This window comes from Glycine max, chromosome 7, assembly GCF_000004515.6.
Source record: "Glycine max cultivar Williams 82 chromosome 7, Glycine_max_v4.0, whole genome shotgun sequence".
NCBI lineage: Eukaryota > Viridiplantae > Streptophyta > Magnoliopsida > Fabales > Fabaceae > Glycine > Glycine max.
The window spans coordinates 22478617-22503826 of NC_038243.2; the positions used below are offsets into that span (position 1 = coordinate 22478617).

The 25210-nt window shown below is 36.8% G+C and overlaps 1 protein-coding gene across 1 annotated transcript; it reads left to right on the plus strand.

The window, feature by feature from the left end:
• The first annotated feature begins 1680 nt into the window (after positions 1 to 1680).
• On the plus strand, positions 1681 to 23547 carry LOC121175193 (uncharacterized). The gene is made up of 2 exons (XM_041017511.1): positions 1681 to 1974; positions 23389 to 23547. The coding sequence occupies exons 1-2, from the start codon at positions 1681 to 1683 to the stop codon at positions 23545 to 23547; spliced, it is 453 nt and encodes a 150-aa protein (XP_040873445.1).
• The last annotated feature ends 1663 nt before the right edge of the window (positions 23548 to 25210 follow it).

The window sequence follows — 25210 nt, forward strand, 5'->3', positions numbered from 1 at the left end:
ACACTGATCACACAACAATTAAATATTTGTTGCATAAAGCTGATTCCAAGCAATGATTGATCAGATGGATACTGCTGCTTCAAGAATTTGATTTGGTCATCAAGTACAAGAAATGGTCTGAAAATGTGGTAGCAGATCACCTATCCTGATTGGTGAATGTGATGTGCCATCATTTTCTTCTATTTCTTAAACCCTTTTTGCACCATTTTAATTACTGATTAGTCTTAATTGTCAAATTAATTAGGCAATTTTATTATTTGGTCTCATTTAGCTAATTTGATGTTTTTAATCTAATTTCAGGAATTAATGAAACATTGGGCTTAATCCGAATTTTGGTTGTGGACTTGAAGAGGGCAAATAAAGCAACGCTTACCTTAGTTAATTTCTAATTAGGAGATTGCAATTTTATTTTATGTAGTTCTGTGTTTATTTCGTTTTGGGCCAGAATAATGTAATAGGGTGGAGTGACTTTGAGTGACTCTTTAAAATAGCAGCCTTGGGATTCATGCAAGGCTATTCTATTAGACTATTATTCAGAGCATAGGGTTTATGTTTTACGTTTTTCTGTTTGAATGTTACTGTTCACGTAATGCAATTTTCTATTTTCTGCTTCTAATTACAATTTGGTTCTTGTTTCTTCTTCTGCTTTCATTTACGTTTCTGCTTCATTTACGTTTCTGCTTTTATTTTCATTTATGTTTTCTGCTTTTATTGAATCTATGGAAGGCTAAGATTTCTGGTGTTGTTTCCTTCTGAGGACGAAGCTCAACTCTCTTCGAGGTTCTGTTTATAATGTAGCTTCCTAGAAGTTTTTCCTTCACCAATTAACCCACATTTGTTAATATTAATCTGTGCACGCTTCGTGTTCGATTAATTGCCTCTGAGCCTAACTTGCGTTCATGCTTAATGGACGAAGGGTTAATTGGTGTATGTGTTGCCTAATCACGTATTGACAGCCCTAAGTTTGTTTTCGCTTAGTTAATTGAAATAGGGTTGGATTAAGTGGTTAACTGTTAGGGACGAATTCTCCATAACCTAGGACAAGAGAGTGGCTTTTGAATCAGAGGAAACAACCCGTTTTTAATACTATTACTTTCGCATTCTAGTTCGCTTGTTCTTTATTTCACAAAACAAATAACCCCCCCCCCCCAATTGTTACTGTTACTGCAAGTATATTATGAACATTTGGTTTATCATTGCTCGTTGGGAAACGACCTAGGATCACTTCCTAGTTACTGCATTTTCATGTTTATTTGATTCGGGTACGACCTCGATTAGGATGTCACTTCAAAGGAAGCTGAAATAAGAGATAAGTTCCCTGATGAACCTTTGTTTTCGATTGTAGGGAGACCTTGGTTTGCTGATATGGCAAATTTTAAAGCAGTAGGGGTTATACCTAAAGATCTCAATTGGCAGCAGAGAAAGAGGTTCTTCTATTATGTTTGATATTATGTTTAGGATGACCCACACTTGTTCGAAATAGGTGCAGATAATCTCCTTCGGAGATGTGTGACAAGTGAGGAGGCAAAGGGCATATTGTGGCATTGTCACTATTCACCATGTGGCGGGCATTATGGCGGAGGCAAAACAGCAACCAAGATCTTACAGTCAGGATTCTTTTGGCCAACACTTTTTAAAGATGTCCATCATCATGTCTTGAAGTGTGACCAATGTCAGAGAATGGGGGGAATTTCCCGGAGAAATGAGATGCCTCTGCAAAACATCATGGAAGTGGAAGTTTTTGATTGTTGGGGTATTGATTTCATGGGTCCATTCCCTTCATCCGCAGGGAATGAATATATTCTGGTGGCTGTTGATTATGTGTCTAAATGGGTGGAAGCTACGGCCACTTCAAGGAATGATGCGAAGACAGTGGTGAAATTTATCAAGAAGAACATTTTTTCTCGATTTGGGGTACCTCGAATATTGATCAGTGATGGTGGTTCACACTTCTGTAATACTCAGCTTCAAAAGGTATTAGGTCAATACCATGTGAATCATAGAGTAGCATCCCCTACCATCCGCAAACTAATGGGCAAGTCAAAGTATCCAACAGAGAATTAAAGAAGATATTAGAAAAAACAGTGGCATCAACCAGGAAAGATTGGTCAGCCAAATTAGAAGATTCATTGTGAGCTTACAGAACTGCATACAAAACTCCAATTGGTTTGTCTCCTTTTCAACTAGTTTATGGCAAGTCATGTCATTTACCGGTTGAAATGGAACACAAGGCATATTGGGCTCTGAAATTTTTGAACTTTGATGAGAAGGCATCCAAGGAGCACAGAAGGATCCAAATGTTGGAGCTAGAAGAAATGCGATTAACAGCTTATGAATCCTCATGACTTTACAAAGAAAAAGTCAAGATGTATCATGATAAGAAATTGTTAAAGAGAGAATTCAAACTGGGACAAGAGGTGCTACTTTTTAATTCAAGATTGAAATTATTTCCTGGTAAGCTAAAATCCAAATGGTCTGGACCTTTTATTATTAAGAAAGTTTGATCTTATGGTGCAATAGAGCTATATGACCCACAATCTCATAATCCAGATAGAACATGGGTTGTAAATGGCCAGATGATTAGGACATGACCAAGAGCAAGGGCAAGGATCCACTTGAAGGACTTGGAGGGCCTATGACAAGGGCTAGAGCAAGGAAAGCCAAGGAAGCTCTTCAACAAGTGTTGTCCATACTATTTGAATACAAGCTGAAGTTTCAAGGAGAAAAGTCCAAGGTTGTGAGTTGTATCATGGCCCAAATGGAGGAGGACTAAATGGCACCACTTTGTCTCAACTTTAGAGTGTTTAGTTTGTCTAAATAATGGCCCAATCCTTGTAAATTTGGCTGACCAAAAATATGTTTTGGGTTAATCAACTAAAAGGGCTTTATTAGGTTTAGTTCAAGTTGTAATAAGGGCCCAATCGGAAAGAGTGATTATTTCCTTCCTTTCATCTTCGACCTTGTTCTTTCAAATCACAATTCCAGAAAATCCACTTCTGCCCAGAATTATCTCGTGGCCATAACTCCTGTTTTACGCACTCAAATTAAGCGATTCTTGAGCCTAAATTGAATTTCAAGACGAGACCTTTCACCTCGTTTTAGAATCACCTCATTTGGAGCCCTGTAGCTTGAGTTTTTGCCATTTCTATATTTCTGTCCAGCCACCACTTAACCTACGTTTTCTCATCTCATTATTCCATTTTATGCCAAGAACCACCTTATTAAGACCCATGAAATTAACCACCTTATTCGTCATCCTTTCCTTAATCAATTTCCGCATTTTCCATCAAGGTTTAATCCTAGACGATCCTAAGTCAGCCCTTGTGCCATGAGGGTTCATATCATTTGGTAATCAGAGCTCCGGTTCTAGGATGAACACTTCCTTTGCTGGAAATATTGGGTAACATCCTTCTTTATTCTCTTTGCCATTTATATTACCTTATTCATATATTTTTTTAGGTTGAACCATTGCAAAAGTTAAGCCTTTTGATCTCTTTGTTATAAAAAAAAGAAGAAGCAGAATTTCGTATAAGCAAAATTTAAAAAAAAAAAATTGGGCTGAATGGTTCATGCTTGAAGAACTTTAAAAAAAATCTCTTTAAGGTAATATATTGGTTGCATGAAGGATTGTTACTTGAATTCCTAAATTCTGAATTTTATTTCCTTCATTTGTGCCTAAAAACATTGTTAGCCTTTTTCTTGGTTAACCTTTTCCTTGTCTCTTTAGCCTTACCTTACACATATTGGTGAATTGTTCTTTGTTGTGGCCATAATCTCTTGAATTGCCTAAGAACTCAAGGGGAATTAGAGTGGTAAAAGGCAAGAGTGTTTCATTAGAGAAAAGCCATAATTGTGTGATACACTTGAGTGGGTGAGGTATTCAAACAGCAACTATAATTGTCTTGTTATGTTTGATTTGTTTGTTTGAGATGTCAGGTACTAATCCTAATGATGGAGTGGGGCTTTCGCAATTTCAAATGCAAGCTTTGATGCAACATTTGGAGAGGTTAATGAAACAACGAGATGATGCGCTCCTTGAGAGGTTGAATCAAATGGAGAATAGAGATCATAATGAAGAAGAAAGGAGGAGAAGAGGGAATGATGGTGTTCCTAGACAAAACCGAATTGATGGTATTAAACTCAACATTCCTCCATTTAAAGGAAAGAATGATCCAGAGGCCTACTTGGAGTGGGAGATGAAAATAGAGCATTTTTTCTCATGCAACAACTATGAGGAGGACCAAAAGGTGAAGCTTGCCGCCACGAAGTTTTCTGACTATGCTCTTGTGTGGTGGAACAAGCTACAAAAGGAGAGAGCAAGAAATGAAGAGCCAATGGTTGATACATGAACGGAGATGAAAAAGATCATGAGGAAGCAGTATGTGCCGGCTAGTTACTCAAGGGACTTGAAATTCAAGCTCCAAAAACTAACCCAAGGCAACAAGGGGGTTGAGGAGTATTTCAAGGAAATGGATGTGCTCATGATTCAAGCAAAGATTGAAGAAGATGAAGAGGTAACTATGGCTCGATTTCTTAATGGTTTGACTAATGATATCCGTGATATTGTTGAGCTGTAGGAGTTTATTGAAATGGATGATTTGCTTCACAAAGAAATCCAAGTAGAGCAACAATTAAAAAGGAAAGGAGTGGCTAAGAGGAGTTTTACCAACTTTGGTTCTTCTAGTTGGAAAGACAAAGGTAAGAAAGATGGGGCTGCTACTTCTAGTAGTTCCACACCTATCCCATCAAAAACTCGCTCAAAGTTCCAAGAGGAACCCTCTAAAAGGAGTAGAAATGTGAAGTGTTTCAAGTGCCAAGGCCTAGGACACTATGCTTATGAGTGCCCTAACATAAGGTCCATGGTTCTTAGAGATGGAGAATATATAAGTGAATCTGATGTTGAAGAGGAAGAGGAGAGTGAGTACGTAGAGGAAGAGGAGACTCCGGAGGGAGATTTGTTGATGATTAGGCGATTACTTGGTGGAGAGCCAAAGAGAAAACATCTTTCACACTAGATGTTTAATCAATGGCAAGGTGTGCATGGTGATCATTGATGGAGGTAGTTGCACCAATGTGGCTAGTGCTAGATTAGTGTCAAAGCTAAATCTAGCTACTAAACCACATCCTAGGCCATACAAACTTCAATGGCTTAGTAAGGATGGGGAGGTGCAAGTGAGGCAGCAAGTTGAAGTGGACGTTTCCATTGGGAAATACAATGATAAGGTACTTTGTGATGTTGTTCCTATAGAGGTCAGTCACTTACTTTTGGGGAGACCATGGCAATTTGATAAAAGAGCCAATCATGACGGTTACACCAACAAGATCTCTTTCATGCACCAAGACAAAAAGATTGTGCTCAAGCCATTGAGTCCACAACAAGTGTGTGAGGATCAAAAGAAAATGAGAGAAAAACTTCTTCAAGAGAAAAGAGAAAAAGAAAAGGTGAGCAAAACACTTGAGAGGAAAAAGAGTGAACAAAAGAAGAGTGAAACACTTGAAGTGAGGGAGAGCTATTTAGCCACAAAAAGTGAGGTCAAGAGGTTGTTTCGTGCTAAACAGTCACTATATATCTTGTTTTGCAAAAATCAGATTTTGACCACTAACACTTTTGATGATTTTGAAGTGTCTTCTAGTGTTAAAACTCTTTTGCAGGATTTTCAAGACATGTTTCCACCAAATGTGCCAAGTGGACTACCACCTTTGAGGGGAATTGAGCATCAAATTGGTCTCATTCCGGGAGCTTCTTTGCCCAATAGGCCAGCCTATAGAAGTAATCCACAAGAAACCAAAGAGATTCAAAGACAAGTGGATGAACTCATTAGCAAAGGTTGGGTAAGAAATAGTATGAGTCCTTGTGCTGTCCCAGTGATTTTGGTCCCTAAAAAGGATGGGGACATGGCGCATGTGTTCCGATTGTAGAGCCCTTAATAACATCACCATTAAATATAGGCATCCTATACCTAGGCTTGATGATTTGCTTGATGAATTGCATGGTGCATGTTACTTCTCTAAAATCGATTTAAAAAGTGGATACAATCAAATTAGGATTAGAGAAGGGGATGAATGGAAAACTGCTTTTAAAACAAAATATGGTTTGTATGAATGGTTGGTTATGCCTTTTGGCCTAACTAACGCCCCTAGCACTTTCATGAGATTAATGAACCATATCTTGAGAGAGTTCATAGGAAAGTTCGTTGTGGTGTACTTTGATGATATTCTTATCTATAGCACTTCACTTGATTTGCATATTGATCATTTAAAATCTGTCTTGATTATGCTTAGAGAAGAACAATTGTATGCCAATCTTGAAAAATGCATCTTTTGTACTAACCATGTTGTGTTTCTTGGGTTTTGTTGTGAGTTCAAAAGGAGTGCAAGTTGATGAGGAGAAGGTTAGGGCTATTCAAGAATGGCCTACACCTAAGTCCGTGACCGAGGTGAGGAGTTTTCATGGCTTAGCAAGTTTTTATAGACGATTTGTGAAGGATTTTAGCACATTGGCAGCACCTCTCAATGAAGTGCTAAAAAAAATGTTGGTTTCAAATGGGGAGAGAAACAAGAAGAAGCTTTCAATGTTCTTAAGCAAAAGCTAACTAATGCTCCCATACTTGCGTTGCCAAACTTTCAAAAATCTTTTGAAATTGAGTGTGATGCTTCAAATGTTGGGATTGGAGTTGTGTTGATGCAAGAAGGCCATCAAATTGCTTATTTTAGTGAAAAGTTAAGTGGTCCTACCCTTAACTATTCAACTTATGATAAGGAGTTGTATGCCTTAGTACGGGCTTTGAAAACATGGCAATACTACCTTTATCCCAAGGAATTTGTCATTCATAGTGACCATGAGTCCCTCAAATATATCAAGGGGCAAGGCAAGCTTAACAAAAGGCATGCGAAGTGGGTGGAATTCCTAGAGCAATTCCCTTATGTTATCAAACATAAAAAGGGAAAAAAGGTAATATTGTAGCCGATGCTCTGTCTCGGCGTCATGCATTACTTTCTATGCTTGAAACAAAATTGATTGGTCTTGAATGTTTGAAAAACATGTATGAAAATGATGAAACTTTTGGAGAAATTTTTAAAAATTGTGAAAAATTTTCAGAAAATGGTTTCTTTAGACATGAAGGCTTTCTTTTCAAAGAAAACAAATTGTGTGTGCCTAAATGTTCTACTAGAAATTTGCTTGTTTATGAAGCACATGAAGGAGGTTTAATGGGGCATTTTGGGGTCCAAAATACTCTAGAAACATTACAAGAACATTTTTATTGGCCTCATATGAAAAAGGATGTGCAGAAATTTTGTGAACATTGCATTGTATGTAAAAAGGCAAAGTCTAAGGTAAAGCCTCATGGATTGTATACTCCATTGCCAATTCCGGAGTATCCTTGGATTGATTTATCCATGGATTTTGTTTTGGGGCTGCCAAAAACAAGCAATGGTAGAGATTCCATTTTTGTGGTTGTTGATAGGTTTTCTAAAATGGCTCATTTTATTCCATGTAAAAAAGTTGATGATGCTTCCTATGTGGCTGATTTGTTTTTCAAGGAGATTGTGAGACTCCATGGTTTGCCAAAGAGCATTGTTAGTGATAGGGACTCTAAGTTCCTAAGTCATTTTTGGAGGACTTTGTGGAGCAAGTTGGGCACTAAATTGTTATTTTCAACCACTTGTCACCCACAAACCGATGGGCAAACGGAAGTTGTTAATAGGACTTTGGGAACTTTGCTTAGGACAATTTTGAGGAAGAACTTAAAAACTTGGGAAACTTGTTTACCCCATGTTGAATTTGCTTACAATAGAGCTGTTCATAGCACCACTAATTGTTCTCCTTTTGAAGTTGTTTATGGTTTTAACCCACTAACTCCTCTTGATCTTTTGCCTATGCCTAATGTTTCTGTTTTTAAGCATAAAGAAGGTCAAGCAAAGGCGGACTATGTGAAGAAGCTTCATGAGAGAGTGAAAGATCAAATTGAGAGGAAAAATAAAAGCTATGTTAAACAAGCCAACAAAGGGAGAAAGAAGGTTGTCTTTGAACCCGGAGATTGGGTTTGGGTGCACATGAGAAAAGAAAGGTTTCCGGAACAAAGGAAATCAAAGCTTCAACCAAGGGGAGATGGACCATTTCAAGTGCTTGAAAGAATCAATGACAATGCTTACAAAGTTGAGCTGCCCGGTGAGTATAATGTTAGTTCCACCTTCAATGTCTCTGATTTATCTCTTTTTGATGCAGATGGAGAATCCGATTTGAGGACAAATCCTTCTCAAGAGGGAGAGAATGATGAGGACATGACCAAGAGCAAGGGCAAGGATCCACTTGAAGGACTTGGAGGGCCTATGACAAGGGCTAGAGCAAGGAAAGCCAAGGAAGCTCTTCAACAAGTGTTGTCCATACTATTTGAATACAAGCCAAAGTTTCAAGGAGAAAAGTCCAAGGTTGTGAGTTGTATCATGGCCCAAATGGAGGAGGACTAAATGGCACCACTTTGTCTCAATTTTAGAGTGTTTAGTTTGTCTAAATAATGGCCCAATCCTTGTAAAGTTGGCTGACCAAAAATATGTTTTGGGTTAATCAACTAAAAGGGATTTAGTAGGTTTAGTTCAAGTTGTAATAAGGGCCCAATTGGCAACCTAGGCATCAGCCTTTTGGGAGACCAAATGGTGGTTGACTAGTTGGCTGTTGGGGGTGACTTTTGGTTGCCACAATTTCAGTTACACTCAGCCATTAAGTTTTTTTTAATTCCCTAGGTTAATGGCATTAAGTTATTTTAATTCTAGGTTAGTGGGTCATTACTAAAATCTGCTGTAAAGCTTCTATATAAGCTGAACCATTTTATTAATAAAGACAAGTTGAGTTTTATTCAGAAAATTAGAGTTTATCTCTTTTATCTTAGTGAGAGTGATTCTCCTAAATTCTAGAGTGATTCAAGAACACCCTGGCTGTATCAAAGGACTTTCACAACCTTTGTGTGTTGCCCTCGCTGGAAAGAGTGATTCTTTCCTTCCTTTCATCTTCAACCTTGTTCTTTCAAATCACAATTCCAGAAAATCCACTTCTGCCCAGAATTATCTCGTGGCCATAACTCTCGTTTTACGCACTCAAATTAAGTGATTCTTGAGCCTAAATTGAATTTCAAGACGAGACCTTTCACCTCATTTTAGAATCACCTCATTTGGAGCCCTGTAGCTTGAGTTTTTTCCATTTCTATATTTCTGTCCAGCCACCACTTAATCTACGTTTTCTCATCTCATTATTCCATTTTATGCCAAGAACCACCTTATTAAGACCCACGAAATTAACCACCTTATTCGTCATCCTTTCCTTAATCAATTTCCGCATTTTCCATCAAGGTTTAATCCTAGACGATCCTAAGTCAGCCCTTGTGCCATGAGGGTTCATATCACCAGAGGTTAAAATTGTATCATGATGAAGAATTTACAAGGACACAGGGCACTGTTCATTTGATCACCCAGTGAGATAAAAGCATCAAGCTCATGACATTAAAGAAGCGTTTCTTGGGAGGCAACCCAGTTTTAATTTTTGTTATCTCTGTTTTTTCATGCATTATATCATGTGGAACTTGCTGTATAATTTGTACATAGGAGTATATCAGCTTATCTTTGAATGTTTAACACAAGGGTTTCAATTTCTTGGAAAAAGGACTGAAAAATAACTTAGAAAACACTTTTCTGAAAAAAAAAAAACAGTCCTTTCGCTAAACGCAAGCCTTGCGCTAAGCGCATCTCTGTTCATGCGCTAAGCCATGAGTCTCAAGCACTTAGCGCCCAACCCTTGCATCTGAGGCTGATTCATTCCGCTAAGCTGGCCAAGGTTCAGCTAAGCTAACTTCAATTCGATCTGAATTCGGCTAAGCTTTAGCCTGATCGCTAAGCGATAGCTTATCCTTGGCTAAGCGTGACCTATTGTCGCCAAGCTAAATTCCTTACGGCCAGATCGGAGGTTCATGAAGCTAAGCGCCATTCATGGCAGCTAAGCTGAATTCATTGCGGAAACGTGAGCGCTAAGCATGTCCTTATCAGCTAAGCGCATGTTCCTCCTGTACTTAAGATGCATCATTTTAGCTAAGCTAGCCAGATCCTGGCTTAGCAAGAGTTGTAGCTTTTCGGATCTGCAAACCTCGCTAAGCGGTGTGATCCTCGTGCTAAGCCAAGCCTATGTAAAAAAAATAAAAAAAATTGTATAATAATATTTTGAATGTGAAGTTTGGCTAAGCACAGTGTCCGTTAAGCGATGGGTCTTGGAAAACCAAACGTCTCGCTCGCTTAGCAAGGTATTTCGCTAAGCGAGAACGTCAAAAATAGCTTGGTTAAGTGTAACCTCAGTAGACAAATGCCCAAGGAAGAAGACAATTGTGGGATTCTGCACAAACACTCTCTTTTCCTTCTTCCTCTCTCATCCAAAAATCTCCAAATTTTGCATTTGCATTTGTGTTTGCTGCATTGTTTCTAGCTTCAGTGATACAAGTAAGCTCCATACGATCCTTTTCTCTACTATTTTTCTCAACCTTAGGATAGACAACCTTTAAATCTAGCTTCCAGAATTGTAGGATTACAGTATGTTTAAAAGTAGTTAGAGTTTAGATTTTTGAATAGGTTGTCTAGTGTAAATTGTGTTGGGAATTCTGCATGTCTAATCTGCCTGATAGAGGCTCTAATTTTGGACGAAAACGAACTGTGTTTTCTGTGTTTTTTCTAGAAAACGCGATGAACTCGCTAAGCGAGCATGCTGTGCTAAGCGAGTTCATCAAAATTCATTGAAGATATGTGTTGTAGATGCAATTGCCTTTGATGTTTTGATGATGATCATGATGATGTGTTGCAATTGATGCAAATGGGCTTTTCAAGATTAAATTCAAGACAATACTTCAAGATTACAAGTCACAACATCAAGATGATCACTAGTATATTAGGAAGGGAATTCCTAATTGAATTAGCAAAGGTTTGGCCAAGTAATTTAAATTAAAAAGTGTTTTTTTCAAAGATTTTATTCTCTGGTAATCGATTACCAGAGGATGTAATCGATTACCAGTGGCCAAATATGTTTTATAACAGCTACTAAAATTTGAATTCAAAATTTTAGACTGTGTAATCGATTACACAATTTTGGTAATCGATTACCAGCAGTTAATAAACGTTTTTAATTCAAATTTTAAAAGCTGTAATCGATTACACAATTCCTGTAATCGATTACCAGACAGGATTTTCAGAAAATATTTTTAAGAGTCACAACTTTTCCAAGGCTTTATTCATGACCACCAATGGTCTATATATATGTGACTTATAACACGAATTTGCTCAGAGTTTTTCAGAACAAAAGTGTTTATTCTCTCAAAAGAGAAAAATCATTTTTATCCTCTTAAGAATTCCTTGGCCAATTCAATTGCAATTCATTAAGGAATTATTTGAGTGCTCAATCTGTAAAATCTATCTCTTTCTAGAGAGATTCATTCTTCTTCTTCTACTCATTCTCTAAGGGATTAAGAGACCGTGGGTCTCTTGTTGTAAAGGAATTCTAAACACAAAGGAAGGATTGTCCTTGTGTGTTTAGAACTTGTAAAAGGAATTTACAAGATAGTGGAACTCTCAAGCGGGTTGCTTGGGGACTGGACATAGGCACAAGGGTGTGGCCGAACCAGTATAAATCCGAGTTTGCACTTTCTCTTCCCTTAATCTCCTTTGTTTATTATTGCTTTATATTCATATTCAAATTGTTTTATTTGAATTAATATTTAAGAAGTTCATTGTTAAGGGAATTTATAACTTGAAAAGAAAGTGAAATAGATTTTTAATTGGGGAAGTAGTTTGGAATATCTTAATTCAACCCCCCCTTCTTAAGATATCTGAGGCCACTTGTCTAACAAGTGGTATCAGAGCTTCATTCTTGTATAAAGTTTAGAAGCTTCAAGAAATAGATGGCCTCAGCAAACTCCTTATTTCCAGAAGGGAATTCTATCAATAGACCTCCAATCTTTAATGGAGAGGGTTACCATTACTGGAAAACCCGAATGCAAATTTTTATTGAGGCAATAGATCTAAATATTTGGGAAGCCATAGAAATAGGGCCTTATATACCCACCACAGTGGAAAGAGTTTCAATAGATGGTAGTTCATCAAGTGAAAGCATAACTATAGAAAAACCTAGAGATAGATGGTCTGAAGAGGATAGAAAACGAGTACAATACAACTTAAAAGCCAAAAATATAATAACATCTGCCCTGGGAATGGATGAATATTTTAGGGTTTCAAATTGTAAGAGTGCTAAGGAAATGTGGGACACTCTTCGATTAACACATGAAGGAACTACAGATGTTAAAAGATCTAGGATAAATGCACTAACTCATGAGTATGAATTATTTAGAATGAATGCAAATGAAAATATTCAAAGCATGCAAAAGAGATTTACACATATAGTAAATCATCTAGCAGCCTTAGGCAAAGAATTTCAAAATGAGGATCTCATAAACAAGGTGTTAGGATGTTTAAGTAGAGAATGGCAACCCAAAGTAACGGCCATTACTGAGTCAAGAGATTTGTCTAATATGTCCCTTGCCACTTTATTTGGAAAGTTGCAGGAACACGAGATGGAACTATTGAGATTACATCAACATGAAGAAAATGACAAGAAAAAGAAAGGAATTGCTCTTAAAGCATCATCCTCAATTCAAGAAGAAAGTGATCAGGATAATGATCCAGATGATGATGATGATCTAAGTTTCTTTGTAAGAAGATTCAACAAGTTTCTTAAAGTAAGAGGAAATCAGAGGCGACCCAATTTTAAATCAAAGAGAAGGACAGAAAATTCATCCTCTACTCTAAAATGCTTTGAATGCAATCAACCTGGACATCTGAGGGTTGATTGTCCCATCTTCAAGAAAAAGATGGAAAAATCTGAAAAGAAAAATCATAGTGAAAAGAAACTAAAGAAAGCATACATCACATGGGATGAAAATGATATGGAATCTTCTGAAGATTTTGAAAATGAAGAGATAAATCTCTGCCTTATGGCTAAAAGTTACGAAAGTGATGAAGAGGTAACATCTTCGAATAACTTATCTATTTCTTTTGATGAATTGCAAGATGCATTTGCTGATCTGCATAAAGAGTCAATTAAACTTGCAAAATTAGTTTCATCTTCAAAGAAAACAATTTCAAATTTAGAAAATGAAATTTCAAAATTAAACAAAGAATTAGATCTTCTTAGAAATGAAGTCTCAATTTCTAAAACAAATGAAAAAGTTAATATCTCCACTATTTCTGACAAGAAAATATCAGATTCTTGTAGTTGTTGTGATAAATATGTAAAAGAAATTAAAGAGTTGAAAAATTCACTTGCAAAATTTTCATATAGTAAAAATAATTTAGATGTTATATTAAGTAAACAAAGATATGTGTCTAATAAAAATGGACTAGGGTATAAATCTGAAAAACAACAAAAGTTTCATAAAAACGTTTCCACTTCCACACAAAAATGTAATTATAATTCTATCACTTGTTTTTACTGTGGAAGAAGAGGACATGGCATATCAACTTGCTACTTCAAGAAAAATTACAGTAACATTAAAATGATATGGGTTCCAAAAGGATCCTCAGTTTATACTAACATGCAAGGACCCAATAAAGTTTGGGTACCTAAGTCAAAAACTTAATTATGTAGGTATCTTTGAGAAAGAAGTGGTACATAGATAGCGGATGCTCAAAACATATGACTGGAGATGCATCAAATTTTACATACATCTCTCCAAAGAAAAGCGGGCATGTAACATATGGTGACAACAACAAAGGTAGAATCCTTGGAGTTGGTAAAATAGGTACAAATTCTTCAAACTCCATTGAAAATGTTCTACTTGTTGAAGGCCTTAAGCACAGCCTGCTTAGCGTTAGTCAATTATGCGACAAAGGCTATCTAGTATCATTTGATTCTAAAAAATGTCTTATAGAACATAAGCATGACATTAATATAAAGCATGTAGGACATAGAGTCAATAATGTTTACATGATAGACTTAAGCATAAAACTAGAAAACAATCATTGCTTTCTTAGCAAACATGATGATCCATGGTTATGGCATAAAAGAATTGCTCACATAAACATGGATCACTTAAATAAGTTAATTTCAAAAGATTTAGTAGTTAGTTTGCCTAAATTGAAATTTGAAAAAGATAAACTATGTGATGCATGTCAAAAGGGCAAACAAACAAGAGTCTCATTCAAACCTAAAAATGTTGTTTCAACCACTCAACCTGATGAGAATCATGAAACTGGCCAAATACAGGCTAAAGGCCCAAGTGGAGAAGGACGAAGGCCTAAGTGGAGAAGGACAAAGCCCCCGAGTGGAGAAGGATGAAGGCCCAAGTGGAGAAGGATGAAGGCCTAAGTGGAGAAGGATGAAGGACCAGAGGCAGAGACACTATCAAGACAATTAATTGTTGCTGAAGGCCCAAACTAATTTGAAGGCCCAAGTTAAATATGTTTTTAGTTATAATTTTTATTTATTGTAATTTTGGCCCAACCTGTTTAGAAGGCCCATGTCTATTTTTATCTTTTTGTTCAGATACACTATAAGTATTGGTTTTTGTTTTGAATAAAGAAAAACTTTTGGCATTTTCATAAAATTTGGTGAGAGCTTCTCTCCGGGTTCCTTGTTGAACCAATTATTAGACTTATCAAGGTAATCCTTGTGGCGTCTACCCGGACTTATCTTCCTTCACTGGAAGTGGCGTCTACCCAGACTTATCTTCCTTCACCGGAAGTGGCGTTTACCTTAACTTATCTTCCTTCACCGGAAGTGGCGTTTACCTTGACTTATCTTCCTTCACTGGAAGTGGCGTCTACCCAGACTTATCTTCCTTCACCGGAAGTGGCGTCTACCCTGACTTATCTTCCTTCACCGGAAGTGGCGTCTACCCTGACTTATCTTCCTTCACCGGAAGTGGCGTCATCCAAACCTTCGTAGCCTGTATCAAACGTTCCGCCCCATAAGATTCGCATCATCTGGTATCAGAGCTTCGGCTCTTGATTCAGGTTCTATCCTATCCTATCCTTTTTTTTGGTGATTTGTCCTTGTTTGCGTCTTGTTGCGTTCTTGTTTGTGTCTTTGTTTCGTTCTTGTTCTTGTTCTTGTCACGTTTTTTGTTTTTGTTCTTGTTTCTTGTATCTTTCAGACTTTGTTTTTAAAAAAATGTTGTTTGAGTTCTGTTTCAAGTAAAAAAAAAAGTTGCAGAATTTTTATTTTATTTTTTTTAAAAAAAAGAGAAGAAAAGAAGAAAAAAAAAGTGGGTGTTTGATCTTTGAACACGAAATTGAGGCATTTAGAGGTGTTTTTTTGGAAAGAAAATCGTGGATCAAGTCCCCTTTTCTAGATTCTCCTCTGAATTCTGAGCGTTTTGATATATAGTGGGCCTCAAACAGACAACCGTAGCAAAAGTTATGAGCATTTGAAGTTTACTTCTCATATCTGTTATCTTATTTGGTATCCTATCTATTATCTTATTTGTTATCATATCTGTTATCCAAATTAAATTTAATTTGTTATCCAAATCTGATCTGTTATCCAAATCAAATCAAGTCTAGTCTGTTATCCAAATCAAATCCAATCTGCTATCCAAATCAAGTCTAATCTGTTATCCAAATCAAATCTAAATCCAAATCAAGTCTAATCCATTAACCAAATTCAAATCTGATTTGTTATCCAAATTAAATCTGCTACACATTCTGTGATAATTAAACTGTCTTTCCTGTTATATACCTTGTGTGTCTAATTTGATTCATCCAGGAACTTAAGAGGGAGTGAGTGGTAAAAGGCAAGAGTGAAAACATCACACAAAAGCCTATATTGAGAGCATCAAACACGCGTGAACTACCATCAAAGAGAGAAACACGTGAGTAGAGTGTGGTGAGGTCCTGAATTTTTATTTTTTTTAATTTACTGCAAAATTCTTTGTTCCTTAATCATGGCAAGAGCTAGTGACAATGGTGGAGTATATCATCAACTGGACGAATCTCAGCGCTTATTTCTGGACGCGTGGACTACACAAATGCAACGTTTGTTGAACCGTAACAAAGAAGAGCCCTACAGACGAATAGTCAAATCTTCCTCGTTTACTCTTAAACCTCTATCCCCTAGAGAAGTGTGTGATGACCAAATCAGAATGAGAGAAAAGAGAGAACAAGAGAAAGAAAATAGTGAGGCTCCACAAAGGAATATGAAAAAGAAGAGTGATACACCCGAGGAAAAGAGTGATACACAAAAGAGAGAGAGTGATAATTCTAATCAGTTAACTATTTATGTTTCTCCTAGTGTTCAACCCTTATTGCAGGAATTTAAAGATGTCTTTTCCAAGGAGATTCCTCATGGACTGCCACCTTCAAGAAGCATAGAACATCAAGTTGATCTCCTTCTAGAAGCTTCATTGCCTAACAAGCCAACTTACAACAGCAAGCCCCAAGAGACTCAGCATAAGGATGCACAGGTCAAAGTTGAGTATGTGAAAAGATTGTATGACCAAGTGAAGGTGCAAATTGCAAAGAAGAATGAAAGTTATACTAAGCAAGCCAACAAGAAAAGGAAGGAAGTGGTACTTGAACCTGGTGATAATCTTGGACATTTGAGGACAAATGTTTTCCAAGAAGGAGGGAATGATGAGAATCATGAAACTGACCAAATACAGGCTAAAGGCCCAAGTGGAGAAGGACGAAGGCCTAAGTGGAGAAGGACAAAGCCCCCGAGTGGAGAAGGATGAAGGCCCAAGTGGAGAAGGATGAAGGCCTAAGTGGAGAAGGATGAAGGCCCAGAGGCAGAGACACTATCAAGACAATTAATTGTTGCTGAAGGCCCAAACTAATTTGAAGGTCCAAGTTAAATATGTTTTTAGTTATAATTTTTATTTATTGTAATTTTGGCCCAACCTGTTTAGAAGGCCCATGTCTATTTTTATCTTTTTGTTCAGATACACTATAAGTATTGGTTTTTGTTTTGAATAAAGAAAAACTTTTGGCATTTTCATAAAATTTAGTGAGAGTTTCTCTCTAGGTTCCTTGTTGAACCAATCTCAGACTTATCAAGGTAATCCTTGTGGCGTCTACCCGGACTTATCTTCCTTCACTGGAAGTGGCGTCTACCCTGACTTATCTTCCTTCACCGGAAGTGGCGTCTGCCCAGACTTATCTTCCTTCACTGGAAGTGGCGTCATCCAAACCTTCGTAGCCTATATCAAACGATCCGCTCCTCTTCAGGTTCACATCACAACCCTTACAATTATTGCATATGGATTTATTTGGTCCATCTAGAACCATGAGTTTTGGAGGAAATTACTATGCTCTAGTTATAGTTGATGATTTCTCTAGATATATACTTGGACATTATTTATTACACATAAAAGTGATTCATTCCAAGCATTTAGAAAACTTGCTAAAGTCATACAAAACAAGAAAAATCTCAAGATTGCATCCATTAGAAGTGATCATGGGGGTGAATTTGAAAATAAAGATTTTGAATTATTTTGTGATGAACATGGTATTGAACATGGTATTGAACACAATGGTATTGAAAATGGAGTTGTTGAGAGGAAAAATAGGTCATTGGAAGAAATTGCAAGAACTTTATTAAATGATACTTCTCTTCCAAAGTATTTTTGGGCTGAAGCTGTCAATACTGCATGTTACATCATGAATAGGGCCTTGATAAGACCCATTTTAAAGAAAACCCCATATGAGTTATATAATGGTAGAAAACCTAATATTTCTCATCTACATGTTTTTTGTTGCAAGTGCTTTGTGCTTAATAATGGTAAAGATAATCTAGGAAAATTCGATGCAAAATCTGATGAAGGTATTTTTCTTGGATATTCATTACAAAGCAAAGCATATAGGATATATAATAAAAGAACTATGAATATCGAGGAATCCATTCATGTTACCTTTGATGAATCTAATGCTATCTTGTCAAGAAAGAATATGCTAGATGATATTGCAGATTCTTTAGAACATATGAATATTCATGAACAAGATTCCAAAGGAAATGATAAAGGAAACAATGAAGATCCTCCAGAAGAAGTCAAATCCAATGATGAACTTCCAAGAGAATGGAAAGCTTCAAGAGATCATCCCCTCGACAACATTATTGGTGATATCTCAAAAGGGGTAACAACTAGACATTCTCTTAAAGATTTATGCAATAATATGGCTTTTGTATCTATGATTGAACCTAAAAATATAAAAGAAGCCATAGTAGATGATAACTGGATCATTGCCATGCAAGAAGAACTGAACCAATTTGAAAGAAACAATGTGTGGAAATTAGTAGAAAAACCTGAAAATTATCCTGTCATAGGAACAAAATGGGTTTTTAGAAATAAATTAGATGAACATGGTATAATTATTAGAAATAAAGCCAGGTTAGTAGCAAAAGGGTATAATCAAGAAGAAGGAATAGACTATGAAGAAACATATGGTCCTGTTGCAAGATTAGAAGCCATTAGAATGCTTTTGGCATATGCATCCATAATGGATTTTAAAATTTATCAAATGGATGTTAAGAGTGCCTTTCTAACTGGTTTAATTCAAGAAGAGGTATATGTTGAACAACCCCCTGGTTTTGAAATTCCTGATAAACCAAACCATGTATATAAATTACAAAAGGCTCTTTATGGTTTGAAACAAGCCCCTAGGGCGTGGTATGAACGCTTAAGCAATTTTCTTCTAGAAAAAGAATTCTCTAGAGGTAAAGTGGATACCACATTGTTCATAAAGAGAAAGCATAATGATATTTTGTTGGTTCAAATATATGTTGATGATATAATTTTTGGATCCACTAATGATTCATTGTGCAAGGAGTTTTCCCTTGATATGCAAAGTGAATTTGAAATGTCAATGATGGGAGAACTAAAGTACTTTCTGGGATTACAAATCAAGCAAACTCAAGAAGGTATATTCATCAATCAATCCAAGTACTGCAAGGAATTGATCAAAAGATTTGGGATGGATAGTGCAAAACACATGTCTACACCGATGAGCACTAGTTGTTACTTAGATAAAGATGAATCTGGTCAGTCCATAGACATAAAACAATATCGAGGTATAATCGGATCTCTTCTTTATTTATCTGCTAGTAGACCTGATATTATGTTTAGTGTATGTATGTGTGCTAGGTTTCAATCCAACCCCAAACAATCACATTTAAGTGCAATAAAGAGAATCATGAGATATCTATTAGGAACAATCAATTTAGGATTATGGTATCCTAAGAATTCAACATGTAACTTAATAGGATATTCTGATTCTGATTTTGCCGGATCTAAAACTGATAGAAAAAGTACAAGTGGAACTTGTCAATTCATTGGATCGGCTCTTGTCTCATGGCATAGTAAGAAGCAAAACAGTGTTGCTTTATCTACTGCTGAAGCGGAGTATATCTCTGCCGGTAGTTGTTGTGCACAGATTTTATGGATGAAGCAACAATTATCTGACTATGGCATCATTCTTGATCGCATACCTATTAAGTGTGATAATACTAGTGCCATAAATCTATCCAAAAACCCAGTTCAACACTCTAGAACTAAACATATAGAGATTAGACACCACTTTCTTAGAGATCATGTCCTAAAGGGAGATTGTGTATTAGAGTTTGTTGATACTAAGAATCAACTTGCTGATATTTTCACAAAACCTCTCCCCAAGGAAGTGTTCTTCTCTATTAGAAGAGAATTAGGCCTCTTAGATGTAAGAGATTTAGAAAAATAGGGATTGATTGGTTGATTGATTGATTGATTGATTTACTCATATTTATTGTTTGTAGATTATTGTGTTTGATCTTGTTTGAATTCTTGTTATTATGATAGAATTTATGATTTCTTGTGTATATAATAATTGAATGATTGAATTAAGTGCATTAGTTGTAATAATTAATCATATTGGATGTGTTTTTAGCATAAACATAGATATTCTCTTAAGAAACTAGCCTAGGATAGGCTCTGGTAATCGATTACCATCCAGTGTAATCGATTACACATGAACAGGCAGCCTGTAATCGATTACAACATCCTGTAATCGATTACCAGTAGGCTTATTGGTCATGTAATCGATTACCAATCCCTGTAATCGATTACAATACGTCCTCTTCTATAAATACTCACGAAATCAGAACTGCTGTGCAGCCAAAGCCTCCTCCACGTTTTCCTCCATACCTAAAACTTCAAATCTTCGAATCTCACTCAATTCTTCACCAAATCACGTCCCGTAAAGCCCAATCTTCCTCTTTTTCACTCCTCTTTCACTTCCATCGATCAAAATCAACAAAAACTTCATCAAATGGCAGAGCCATCGAAGAAGAGAAAGGGATCATCCTCCACCGCTGCTGCTGCTGCCCATCGCCGCCACGGCCCATCCGGAGCACCCACATCACCTATTAATCCTTCTTTGTCATCTCCAAGATCATCAACATTGTTTTCATCCGATGATCAGCGTCTACGGTACCTTTCTCAGTTTTCTTCTAGAATAATCTTAGACCCTAAGTACCTAGACGTAGAATTCTTTAATGATGAAACGTTTGATTGCTATCAAGTGTTTCAAAATTCTGGTCTTGTTGATTTCATGTCATTAAAATTGCCATATTATCCTAAACTTGTAAAGGTCTTCTACTGCAATTTAAAAATTCAGGATGGCATTATTATTTCTGAGGTGCATGGTATTTCTATGGTCATTGATCAGTCACTGTTCTTTTCTTTGACTCATTTACCCAGTCAAGGTGCACCTTTTGAGGGCACCATTGTTGATGACTGGAAATTTGATTATTCGAGTCATGATGCTCGTCGCATGGTCTGCAATGATCAAGCTGAAATGACCGGTAGATTGCTGGCCGGGTCATTAACATTTGATAATCGCATCATGCACTATATAATTGTTAGGATTTTGCTTCCTCGGTCTTCAAATTTAGCACAAGCCTCTGAGGAGGATTTGATTCTTATGTGGGCTTTTCTTACCGGTCGTCAGATCGACTGGGCCCATTTGGTTCGGTACCGAATGCATAAGGCATTACGGGCTAATGCACCTCTTCCTTATCCACATTTGATTACTCTGTTTTTGCGTCATTTTCAAATTCCGCTTGATGATGAACCCTTTGTTCAAGTCAAGCGTTCCTTTGCAATTGGTGTTGGTGCAGTGACCTCCTTTGGGTATCGTAAAGATCGGAATGGTCAATGGCTGAAGAAGGATGCACTCCCTCCTCAAGATGAACGTACTCCTTCACCTCCTCCTCCACGCGAAGATTCCGCACTCATGAATGAAGTCCTCTCCGAATTACGGGGACTTCGTTCTTATGTTGGTGACCGCTTCGACTCATTAGATACACGTTTTGCCGGTATGGACATTCGCCTTACACAGCTTGAAGAGGATGTCGGATACATTCGTCAGAGTTTCGATCTTCCAACACCACCTCCGTCTTCTTAGACTTTAGTTTCTGATTATATGTTTGGCTGTTTCGTTTCTTAGAGTTTAAATTATTACGATAAGTACTTTATTTATTTTATCTTGTGGTTATTTGAATTTCAGCTTTGACATTATGTGGTTGTTGATGTTTTGAGTTATTTGGATTCTGGTTGATTATTTCTTGTTTGTGAAATTGGAGGGTTATGCCTTATACTCCATTGTTATATCTTTCTACTCCATTATTATATTTGTGTTGATTCCCGAGTTCTTTGGCTTTTTGATGTTGCCAAAGGGGGAGAAAAGGTTGTAGAAAAAGCTTAACAACCTTAGAAATCAAGTGATCATAAATACATAAATTCCGAAATATAGGGGGAGTAAACGCACATTTTATCTATATACAATTGTTTGTTGCTTGCTTGAATCTTGATTTCAGGTATTGTATTGTCATCATCAAAAACGGGGAGATTGTAGATGCAATTGCCTTTGATGTTTTGATGATGATCATGATGATGTGTTGCAATTGATGTGAATGGGCTTTTCAAGATTAAATTCAAGACAATACTTCAAGATTACAAGTCACAACATCAAGATGATCACTAGTATATTAGGAAGGGAATTCCTAATTGAATTAGCAAAGGTTTGGCCAAGTAATTTAAATTAAAAAGTTTTTTTTTCAAAGAGTTTATTCTCTGGTAATCGATTACCAGAGGATGTAATCGATTACCAGTGGCCAAATATGTTTTATAACAGCTACTAAAATTTGAATTCGAAATTTTAGATTGTGTAATCGATTACACAATTTTGGTAATCGATTACCAGCAGTTAATAAACGTTTTTAATTCAAATTTTAAAAGCCGTAATCGATTACATAATTCCTATAATCGATTACCAGACAGGATTTTTAGAAAATATTTCTAAGAGTCACAACTTTTCAAAGGCTTTATTCATGACCACCAATGGTCTATATATATGTGACTTATAACACGAATTTGCTCAGAGTTTTTCAGAACAAAAGTGTTTATTCTCTCAAAAGAGCAAAATCATTTTTATCCTCTTAAGAATTCCTTGGCCAATTCAATTGCAATTCATTAAGGAATTATTTGAGTCCTCAATCTGTAAAATCTATCTCTTTCTAGAGAGATTCATTCTTCTTCTTCTACTCATTCTCTAAGGGATTAAGAGACCGTGAGTCTCTTGTTGTAAAGGAATTCTAAACACAAAGGAAGGATTGTCCTTGTGTGTTTAGAACTTGTAAAAGGAATTTACAAGATAGTGGAACTCTCAAGAGGGTTACTTGGGGACTGGACGTAGGCACAAGGGTGTGGCCGAACCAGTATAAATCTGAGTTTGCACTTTCTCTTCCCTTAATCTCCTTTGTTTATTATTGCTTTATATTCATATTCAAATTGTTTTATTTGAATTAATATTTAAGAAGTTCATTGTTAAGGGAATTTATAACTTGAAAAGAAAGTGAAATAGATTTTTAATTGGGGAAGTAGTTTGGAATATCTTAATTCAACCCCCCCTTCTTAAGATATCTGAGGCCACTTGTCTAACATGTGTTTCCAGATGAACTCGCTAAGCGCACCTACCACGCTAAGCGAGTTCATCTTGTGAGGATGAATACTCATCCTCCTGTTGAAATCCTTGTGGCTAAGCGAGGCTGAATCACTAAGCCAAAATAACTTAGAAAATTTTGAGTTGAAAGCCTAGCGCTAAGTCGTGCGTACCAAAGCTAAGCGCATATCCGTGCGATTGCTTTTAGACTTAGCGGGCTATATAGGTCGCTAAGCGGGTATATCTTTCTCTTTTAAGATACGCTAAGCGAACTATGTTTCGCCAAGTGGTATGTGTTGTTTTGTGAAGGTCTACTAAGCGAATTCGATCTCGCTAAGCGGCCTTTATGTTGCTTTCAACTTAACTCTTGTAATTGTCTACATTCTTTTCTTGCAGATGGCATCAAGAAAGAGAGTGAGAACTGAGGACATCCCTTCATCATCTAACCCATCTGCTTTGACAGATGCCATGGAACCAGATGCCCAACAAGCACATTCTTTAATTCCTATGTTGCAAAGCTTATTCAGGGGCCAGTTGATGATCGTATACAACTAGCAGGAGTTGGCTCACAACAGGCCAATCATATCTATGGAGCAGTTTCTGGAAAAAGTGGCATGGCCTGAAGCTCAGCTCCCTCTCGAAAGAGCCCATAAGGTTGTTCCTCCCAGACCTATACCAGCTAAGACTGAGCCGACATCAGTTGAACCACAACCTCCTGTAGTAGATCCACCTGCTTCTCTGGAACTTGAGACATTGTCTCCTCCGGCACCACCTCTGATAATCATCCCCGATGACTCAGTTGATGAAGCTACTGCTCCTCCTGATTCACCATCTTGCAACATAGACAATGGTTCTGACTTTTCTGACTGGATGGACTGCTGAGGAAGCTGTGGCTCATACTGACAAGAATGTTGATATTCTTGATGTTGTTGTGTTCTTTTGTTGCTGCCTTTTAGATTATTGTTATTATGGTCATGGTTTTAGTACAGTAATTCCTTTTTTCTAGTTTTATTTATGAATAGTTGGTTTGCTTATTCTGAAGCATTTTGAACAGTTTAACTTGGTTTTTAATGATATAGCAGTGAAGCACTTTTATTGACTTATGAAAATGGTTGTATACTTTTATTTTGAATTGAGTGCATGATTGTGATGAAGTTTGTGTTTCTTTTCATGAGTTTGAGCAAGTGCGTATGCTAGACAAAGAAAGAACAAGAATGTAAACTTGCAATTAGAATTGTTAGTCAGTAGACAGATTGATTGAGAAAGAAAAGCTTGAACCAAAACCGGCGAGAGTGTGACCTTAAACTGCGAGTGAACGACTAGCTTTGAGTAGTAATCTTTGCATCAATCTCTGAATTTTAGAATGAAATGTATAAATGAGGACATGATGAAGGCCATGATTGTACATACACAAACCTTTTGACCAAAAAGCTTACTTTGAATTATAATTCTATCATTTGCACCCTTTATGAGCTAAATGAGTCTATCAATAAATTGAACCCTGAACCTGAATGATTCTCTCCAGATACCTTGTTTAGATTCTAGGAGAGCATATAGTTCAAGGCAAATTTACCCCAAATTTGGGGGAGTGGAACTAATTGGGATGCAAAGAACGAGATAAAGCATCAGCACACACAACACACAAGTTGTCTGTTAAAAAAAGGCAATAAAAGGAAATGTACAAGGTCAAAAGCAAATGAAAGTGAAAAGCTAGTGAGCAAGCCAATTGCATGGAAAAGACCATTGGGATAAGTCTAGGATTTGTCTCTCTTAGAATCTAAGCCTTTGAATCCTAGAAAAACCAATGAATTTTTGTAGCCAAGCCTCACTACAAGCCTGAGAAAGTCCTTCTGATTATGTTTATACATTTTTTACTCTATGGCATGAGATGAAATTCAAAGATTGGACCTCTTGCTAGTTGTTATTAATGAATATCTTAAACACTTGTGCTTGAGTGAAACAGTAGTCGTGAGACTGTGGTTTAAGCTACTTTCCTTGATATCTATCTTATGCCTAACTCCATCTAATTGTTCAGGTTACATTTTATTTTTCTCTTTGGATAACTGCATACCTTGTGAAAGACAAGTGATGAGGGCATTTTACTCCATTCTCTTATCATGCAACCAGTAACTTTTGTTGCATACACCTTTGTACATAGTCACTGCATGTCATTGTCACTTGAGGACAAGTGAGTTGTTCTCTTTTTGCTTGAGGACAA